Source organism: Lipotes vexillifer, unplaced genomic scaffold (assembly GCF_000442215.2).
Source record: "Lipotes vexillifer unplaced genomic scaffold, Lipotes_vexillifer_v1.1 scaffold835, whole genome shotgun sequence".
Classification (NCBI taxonomy): Eukaryota; Metazoa; Chordata; class Mammalia; order Artiodactyla; family Lipotidae; genus Lipotes; species Lipotes vexillifer.
In genome coordinates this window covers 390,351-398,869 of record NW_006774135.1, presented here as the reverse complement: position 1 = coordinate 398,869, position 8,519 = coordinate 390,351, and the positions used below count along the sequence as shown (strand labels likewise).

The following is an 8,519-nucleotide window of genomic DNA, read 5'->3' as shown; positions in this document are numbered from 1 at the left end:
TCAGCAGGACTGCAGAGCCCCCTGCTTTTGCCCGAGTTCAGGCCCCTCTCTACCCTCTGCAGCAGGACTGCAGAGCCCCCTGCTTTTGCCCGAGTTCAGGCCCCTCTCTACCCTCTGCAGCAGGACTGCAGAGCCCCCTGCTTTTGCCCGAGTTCAGGCCCCTCTCTACCCTCTGCAGCAGGACTGCAGAGCCCCCTGCTTTTGCCCGAGTTCAGGCCCCTCTCTACCCTCTGCTGCCTTCTGAACGCTCTCTCAGCCTCCCTCCCCACAGGGCCAGGCTGGGGCTTGGCCACAGGCTGGAGTCCCAGCTGCTGGGACAGCACTGCCACTGAGAGCCCCTCCTGCGGCAAGGACTCAGCCTTGGGAGGAGTCCATCAGTCAACGGGGTACAAGCAGGGACCTCGGGGTACAAGCAGGGAATCTCTCCACGCCGCCTCTTACCGAAGCCCTCGTAGAGCACCGCCTTCAGGAACAAGCCGTGGGCGGGAGCCACACGGCTCTGGTGCCTGCCCAGAGGGTCCTGGCTTTCCAGAATCACCTTCACCTGAGCAGGCATCAAAGCCCCCAGCCCCACGGCCACCAGCACAGATGTCATTCTCCGCACCTGTGACCCAAGGTGAAGAGTGCTGCAGCCGCCCGAGCCCCAGGCCCCACCCCGGGCAGGGCCCCAGGACACAGCCCACCTGTCTGTATAGGAAGGACTGGCTCTCAAACTCCAGGCTCCAGAACCGCAACCGCCTGGGGACACAGGGGCCCATGAGGTCTGGGCCTCAGGGCAGCCTCAACCCTCCAGTGTGGCCTCCCTGCGTCCCACCCCAGGGGCCCCCACTTACTCCCCCCCAAGCCCTTATAAATGAAACTGGTGGAAGGGAGACTAAAACCAGAGGACTGCTGCTTGTGAGCGGGGACAGCAGCGCCTCCGGGGTCTTGGCTGTAGGAGGAGGCCGTGGGCTCGGGGGCTGCCAAGGAGGTGGAGCGGCCAGCTCCTCTCCCAGGGACTCAAGCCCTGGGGCTTGGGCTCTCCAGCAGGAGTTGGAGGCTTGGAAGCTGGCTGTGCAAAGTCCCTCCTCCCTTCAGTGCTGGGCCCAAGTGGGAAGGCTCTGGAAGTCAGTAGCTGCGGCCTGGCCGGAGGCCCCTGGGACAGTGCTGGGGGCAGTGGAACCGACCCCCTGCCAGCCTGGGCCCAAACGAACCACTGGCTCGCTGCTGCTCCCCCAGTGGAGTCTTTTCACCGACTGCCGGGATCCATCCACGAGGCAGTGAGCTCTTGGCAGGTTAGGCAGCCTTCTCTGCCCTCTGCCCCCCAGCCTGGCAGGACCCTAGCCCAGGTGAGGGCACAGCTGCAGGCTCACGGGTGTTGGGGCCACACCACTCGGCTGACCGGCACCACCTCCTCCCCCAAGGCTGACGGGTGCCCAGGGAACCCCCAGTGCAGCGCCAGGGAAGGTGCTGGAGCTAAATCCAGCCTTTGCAGCCTCCAGACCAGAGTGTAGGCTGCCCTTCTCACCTGCTCTCCTCAGGGAGGACAAAGGGGCTGCTGGCAGGGTCTGGAGACACGGAGGCTCGGCGCAGGGTGCGCACCGGGCTGGTGGCCGGGCTGCCAGCCGACTGGAAGGCCCTGAAATCATGTGTCCCCAGGAGGTGCTGGGCGGCCTCCCGCATGGCAGCCACGTCCAAGCAGCTGCAGGGAGCCAGGTGAGTGGTCAGGAGCGAATGGCCGGCCAGGCGAGCCTGGCAAGCCCCGCAGAGTCACTTTCACACCCACTCACTCAGCCCGAAGCGCCCAGCACCGGTTTCGTTCAAACACGGGCAGCTGGTCAGGCCTGCGGCAGCCGGTAACCAGACGGTACAGGTAGGTCCTGGACGTGGCTGCGTGGCGGGCGTGGAAGTGGCTGGGCACACGGAAGGCCTGCAGTACCCTGTGGGAACGAGGCCAGGAATGACCCCCTGCCCTGTCCATGTGACACCCTGGCATCTCTGCCATCGCCCCCAAGGAGTTCTGTCCAGATACAGAGTCCTCCTTCACCTCCCGCCTCCACCATAATGGACGAGTTCCGGGAGAGCAGAGAGGTGCTCACCGGATGGCCGGGTGCCTCAGGTGACTGTTGAGGGCTTGCGTCAGGACTTCAGGGGAGAAGGGGGGCCAGCCTGAGCGGCGCTGGACGTCCAGGTGCGCCGCGTTGCTCAGGGCATGGACCCCAGCATCCGTGCGGCTGGAGATAGTGAACTTTACCGGCACCACCGAGTTCAGCCGCTCTGCGGCCTCCTGAGGGGGGCGGGGAGCGCACAGCGGCCGCGGGCGGGGTTCCCATCTGTCCCACCCCCGGGTCGCCCTCCTCCCTCACCCCTCCCTGGCGCGGGCCGGCGGAGCTCACCTCCAGGTAGTTCTGGACTCCGATGGCGTGCTGGGCGCCCCTGACTGCCGCGACCCCGCTGTAGGCAGGGCGGGCGGAGGTTAGCGCGCGAGGCCGCCCCGCCCCGCCCCGGACCCCGCCCGTCCCATCTTAAGCGGCCAAAGGCGGCCGTTCCATGCCCGGGAGGCCGGGGCCCGAGGCCGGAGGTGCGGGCCCTAAACTTAGCTCCCTCCAACCCCTCGGGCGCCGGCCGTCGGCTGCTCCCCGGCTCGAGCTCGGGTGCTTCCCGCGGGGCCGAGCTACACGAGGGGGTTGCGGGCACGGGTGGGAGGCCTAGAGGACGTACTTAAAGTCCGTGCCCAAGTACTGGAAGTACACGAGGTACCGCGCCCGCACTGAGCCCGCGCCCATGGCCAGGCCGGACCCGGCATCGGGGCAGGCGGAGGGCCAGGCGGAACCGGACCCCGCGGAGCGCCAGGCGGACTGGGGCGGCATGTGGGGCTGCGCCGGCGCGTGCCCGCGCGCGCCCGCGAACCCAGTTTGGTCACGCCCCCGGGCCGCTCCCGCGCCTGCGCCTGGGCTTTCGCCCCGCCCAGGCAGCCTCGGTCGGCCTCCCAGGGCGGGGGCGGAGGCGGGGCCAGACTTAGGGAGCGGGTGCAAAGTGCCGACCCAGGGGACAGCCCCACGCAGACTCGCACGTTCCCCCAGCCACACATTCGCCCCCGCCCCCATCCTCCCGCCGCAGTCCGGCCGAGCGCTTGTTGCCAATTCCCCGGGTTGCCTAACGGCCGGATCGCTGGAACGCGCGGGGCCCGACGGCTCCCGCGGCTGTTGCTGGGCCCACCCACACTTCCGACCTCCTGCCCGGACGAAGGGGGCGGGACGTCGGGGCGTTTGGCGACGCTCCCCGGCGGTGACAGCGGGCGTCGAGGGCGGACGGCGTACTTTAGCGACGCTCCCCGGCGGTGACAGGCGGGGCGGGGCGGTGGCGCTGCGGCCTCGTTCCGGGGCGGGCGGGCGCCGAGCACGGCGCGGCGCGGCGCGGCGCAGGCGGGCGGGCCGGCAGGGGATGCCGCTCGGGGCGCCGCCGTCCTCGTGCCAGTGAGCGCCTCGCGCCGCCGCAGCCATGACGGTGGAGTTCGAGGAGTGCATCAAGGACTCGCCGCGCTTCAGGTGCGCCCCCGGGGCGCGGCGCGGCCCTTTGTGATCTGCGGGGTCGCCGCCCCTCGGGGCACCCGGGGCCGCCGGGGGATGGGCGCGGGCGGGGGCGCCGGGGCCACCTTTGTGCCCGGCGCCGGGGCCGGAGGCGAGAGCAGGAGGACACGTCTTGTACAAAGCCCGCAGCGCCCCGGCCCGAGAGCCCGGAACAAAAGATGCCCCTTGTGCTGGTCGCCGCGCGCGGAGGGTGCGCGCGTGGGGCGGGGCGGCCGCCGGCGCGGCCACCTCTCCGTGGGAGTGTCCGCCCCGCTTTGTGTCTGCACCTTCGTGCTGGCCACCTGCACAGGGCTGAGACCTAGCCGGCCGCTGCAGCCCGGCTGTGGCCAGGGTCGTCTGCGTGCGTGGGGCGTCTGCCCATGGAATCTGTCTTGGTCCTCGTGCCCATAGCAGTCAAGGGGGCAGGCAGCTGGAGCCTCGGTTAGGGCCTCGGGCGGCTGCTTGGCAGGGGTGACCTAGGCACCTGGCGGGGTGGGCGCTACCAGAGCAGACTGGGTTCCAGGGACTGGTGGAGGTCTGCGCTGTGGCCGGCCCTGGGTTTGTGCTTTTAGTCCTTCCTGGGAGCAGGCGGGCTTATCCGTGTGGACACGTTCATGGTGCGCGCGCATCTGCTTTAACGGGGCACCTCCCGTGTGTCAGGTGCTCATGCTTGTGCTCGTGCTCGGGTGCACACGTGTGAGTTCTGCCCCTCTGCACCCTTCCTTGAGGTGCCAGACCTTGGACGTGAATGTGTGGGTTAGCTGTGCACCCCTGGACTGGCTGCTTAATGCGTGCGTCCAGACTAGTGCTGGGTGCACGCACACGTGTGCATGTGTCCCCTCTGGGTGTGAATACAGATGCATAGTGAGTGTGTATCATAAAAGTGTGAGTTTAGGCACTAAGCATACGTTAGTTTGTTTCTGTGTGCATCTCAGCACGGGGTACGTGTCTATACACGGTATCCACAAGTACACCTGTCTGCGTGTGCGTTGCGCTGCTGCGTGCACGCATGTTTGATGGCATGTGTGCATATCTGCCATGCCTCTGCACACTCGCACTTGGCCGAGTGTGAGTGTGCGCGCGCGTGCGCTGGGTCTTTGGGATGTGTTAGCCAGAGGGCCTGTGTGGGGGTGTCTGGCGGGCCTCAGCATCAGTGCCCTTACCCCCGACTCCCTAGAGCCAGCCCCTTGCCCAACCGCCACACAAGGGGTCAGCAACAAAAGCCAAGAAAGGCTGGATGAGGGGTAGGGGTCAGACCAGAGAGTGGCCCCAGGCCCCGGGCAGAGTGCTGAGGCCCACTCTCTGTGTTCTCCCATCTTCTGTTCCTGACTGCTTGAGGGAGGGGTGTAAGCGACTCGGCACCCGTGATCCTGGGCCCCCAGCGTCACCCTGGCCCCCGGCTGCGGAGCCTTGTGCTCCCCCTCCTGTCGCGGAGGGGCCCAGGCCCAGCTTGCCCGGTTGGATCAGGGCCGCTGGCACCCCATTCACCTCCAGGCCTTCCCTCCCACACCAGCCTGCTCGCTGGTGGCACCCACGGTGCGGCAGTGGGCGCAGCGGCGCCTGGGCTTTGCCAGACTTCCCTGGAGAGTGCCCAGCCGAGACCGGGCTGGGGTCCGAGGAGATCCCCCGGCCTTGGGCCACAGAAGCTGCCCTGGGTGGGTTTTGGTTGGGCTGAGGTGTGATGGCTTTTGAGGCTTTTCTGGGGTCCCCTTGTCAGTGCCGCTGAGGATGTAACCTGGACTTCCTGGAGGCCAGCCTGGGGACAGGGGGTTAGGGCGGGGCCAGGCAGGAGAGTGTGGTCAGCGATGGGAGCCCCAGCCCTGGGAAGGGGGACCCTGCCTACGCGCTCTTGGCCTGGGGAAGCCCCACAGCCCCGGGATGCACGTGGCTGGAGGGGTCCAGACTCTCTCAGACCGGCGGGGTGCCGCTCACCCCTCGTTCTTGGTGCCCCCTCCCCTGGGTGGGGCTTCAGGCGCTGAGTCATGGCTCTGTTGGGGGAGCTGGCCTCACCCTCTTCCCCAGCATCCAAGCTGTTGAGGAAATCCTGGAGGGAGAGCAGGAGAGGAGGCCTTGGTCCATGGGGGTGGGGAGGAGAGACCTGAGGGGTGTGGGGCCCCCGGGACAGACTCTCTGCTGAGCGCCCACATTGTCCCCATGAGCACACTTGTTAGCCTCTGGTGCATCCCACCCTCATCAGCTCTCTAGGGACCAACCCCCCATCCCAGCCCAAGGGTGACAGCTCTCCACGCAGCTGGCCAGGGCAGTTGGGGCGGCTGGGCCTCCAGGAGCCGCATCCCCCTCTTCTGGGTGGGTGGTCCTTCCCTGCCCTGGGACTCTTGGAGGGGGAGGGGGATGGAGAGGGGGAGGCTACAGCAGCCGTCAGGGTCCTGCAGTCTCAGGCGGGGGCACCTGCAGGCCGTGGGCCACCACCCGTCTCCTCTGATCCCTTCCTTCTCTGGAACTCAGACGCCCCTCAGCCCGTGGAGAAGGGATAGGGGCTGCTCAGAGAGGAGGAGGGTGGTGGGACGGTCCAAGGGTCCTGACGGGGCAGCCTGGCACTCACCCCATACCTCCTAATTGAGGGTGTCCGGAGCTGCACCCCGCATGAGGGACTAAGTCCCTCCCCCCAGGCCTGGGAAAGCCTGGAACACGCCCCTCCTCTGCCAGCTGCGGGGGCAGCGAGGGGCCAGCGATGGGCCGCTAGACCTGGACAGCCTCCTCTCTGCCTGGCCCTGCCCTGGCCCTGGCCCTGCCTCTGGCCGCTGGCCGGAGCTCCTTCCCTGTTGTCCCTGGTCCCCAGGAGGCCAGACGGCCCCGCTCGCCAGCTGAGTGGGGTGGGGAGGGCAGGATCCTGGCCCTGTTTCCCTATTTCCTGTTCCCGGAGTGTTGGGGGTTGTCACGTGCCTGATCCATCTGCCTCTCGCCTTGCCTTCCGGGGATTCTCCGTCCACTGGCTTCTCTGGTGATGTCAGACATTAACTCTTCCCTCCCCAAGGCAGCCCCATTGGCAGGCCGCCCCCGTGGGAGTGGGCTCCTCCGGGGTCTGGCCCACTGCTCCTGCCAAGCAGACAAGGCCTACTTGGCGTTCTGAGCTTGGGGAGTAGGCAGGAGGTAGGGGCACACCTCTGCAGGCGTCTCACGGGCCGCAGAGCTGCTGAGACAGGTCTGCCCCGGGGCCTGCCAGCCCCAGGCCGGGGTGGGCTGCAGCAGAAGCTGAGGGGTGAGGGTGGGGGTCCAGATGGGGTTCGGAGTCAACCCTGAGCCCTGGAGAGGTGCAGGGGCTGGGCCGGGGGGGTGACCAGCGAGGCCCTGCACGTGCACCTCCACGGGACCCAGCCCCTCCCTCTGTGCTAGGGACCTGTCTGGCCACCCCCTTCTCCCCTACCCCCCGCCCGCCCACAGACCCCAGATGGGGGCATCACAGCCAGCTGGGCCTCTATGTGCCTGGGGTGGCAGTGGGCCCTGGGAGTCACGGTCCCAGTCCTGCCCCCTCTCCCCCTCCCGCTTCCATCGCCCCTCACCGCCATCCTCCACCTCCTGGTCTGTCTGAGGGGCGTGTGGAGGCAAGTGGGCCTGCAGGAGCCAGTGGCCATCGGCAGAGTAGCCCCTTCCCACTGCTGACCCCTTTGGGGAGGTGCCTGGGAGACGAGGCCGAGCTGAGTCGGTGGGGGAGGCTCGCTGCAGGTGGGTCTCCAGCCACCCTGTCCCTGTCGCAGGGCAACTATTGACGAGGTGGAAACGGACGTGGTCGAGATCGAGGCCAAACTGGACAAGGTGAGGCGGCCCGGGGCACACGGAGGGCCCGGGGCGACTCCCCCTCCCCCACGCGGCCCTGGCCCAGCTCACCCATGGCCACCAGTGTGAGCGCGGGTGTGTGTGTGCACAGTACGTGCGCCTGTCCATCACCGGCCTGTCACACCCATACCAGGGTGTACATCCCACACACACACCTGTCTGCGGGGTCTCCTCCCGCTGAGCCAAGCAGGGTGGGGGACCTTGGCGGGGGGCGGGGGCAGCTGCCAGGGGGCTGTGCCTCCGAGTGCCTGGGTTAGGGGCCAAGGGCACAGGCAGGGGAGGGAGGAGGGCACAGGCTTCAAAGCCAGAGGGAGGAAGGAGGGGTGGCACCCCTGAGCCCCTCGCTGGCTGGGTCCTGCTGACCCTTGTCCAGGACCACATGCCCCCCCTGGCCCTGGGTTCCCTGCTCCTGGCTTGCCTCCCACCTTCCACCCTGGAGCCGAGGCCTGGGGCATGCCAAGCTGTCCCCCAGCACCGGGTGGGCGGGCGGGCAGTGGCCTTCCCTTCCCGCCCGGGGCTGCTCGGGGGCAGCTGTGTCCTGGGCACTGACGGACCCTGAGCTGAATTCCGGCTGCCCTGTCCGGGTCCCTGCCCGTGCGGCCTGGCCTCTTGGTGGCGTGAGTGTTGCCCCATCCGTCGTCCCGTCCGCAGCTGGTGAAGCTGTGCAGCGGTGTGATCGAGGCTGGCAAGGCCTACGTCACCACCAACAGGCTCTTCGTGAGTGGCGTCCGCGACCTGTCCCAGCAGTGCCAGGGTGACACCGTCATCTCGGTGAGGGGGCAGCTGACCTCTGACCTCTAGTCAGGGGCAGGCGAGGGCAGACAGCCCCTCAGGGTGCCCTGGCCTTGGGAGCAGGTGGACGTCTGCACTGGGCTGCGGCCTGTGGGCGGGAGGTGCCGGACACTGGGGGCACAGCCATCCCATCTGAGCAAGGGTCTTCCCCCACCCACCCACCCTGCCCCCAGGAATGTCTGCAGAGGTTCGGAGACAGCCTGCAGGAGATGGTCACCTACCACATGGTGAGCGCTGACCGGGTGGGGGCGATAGTGGGGGCGGAGGGGGGGATAGGGCAGGGCCCACCCACCCGGCTTCCTGATCTGTCATCCCATCCACCTCCATCCCAGGCAGCCCCTGCCTCCCCTCCTGCGGGCTCCCTGCCGGCCCTCCCCCCCCCGG

At 68.3% G+C, this 8,519-nt stretch overlaps 2 protein-coding genes across 2 annotated transcripts in view; one reads left to right on the top strand and one right to left on the bottom strand.

The window, feature by feature from the left end:
• Positions 1 to 3,482, bottom strand: part of PUSL1 (pseudouridine synthase like 1) — a 3,542-nt gene extending 60 nt beyond the window's left edge. The window contains 9 exon segments of the mRNA XM_007472196.1: positions 391 to 604; positions 684 to 738; positions 1,508 to 1,681; positions 1,770 to 1,919; positions 2,079 to 2,266; positions 2,376 to 2,433; positions 2,701 to 2,804; positions 2,807 to 2,996; positions 3,136 to 3,482. Of these exon segments, the coding sequence (XP_007472258.1) occupies positions 391 to 604; positions 684 to 738; positions 1,508 to 1,681; positions 1,770 to 1,919; positions 2,079 to 2,266; positions 2,376 to 2,433; positions 2,701 to 2,804; positions 2,807 to 2,996; positions 3,136 to 3,482 (1,480 nt within the window).
• The window catches only part of ACAP3 (ArfGAP with coiled-coil, ankyrin repeat and PH domains 3), a 13,049-nt gene continuing 8,010 nt past the window's right edge, over positions 3,481 to 8,519 (top strand). The window contains 4 exon segments of the mRNA XM_007448912.1: positions 3,481 to 3,527; positions 7,265 to 7,322; positions 7,995 to 8,114; positions 8,309 to 8,362. Coding sequence (XP_007448974.1) covers positions 3,481 to 3,527; positions 7,265 to 7,322; positions 7,995 to 8,114; positions 8,309 to 8,362 — 279 coding nt within the window.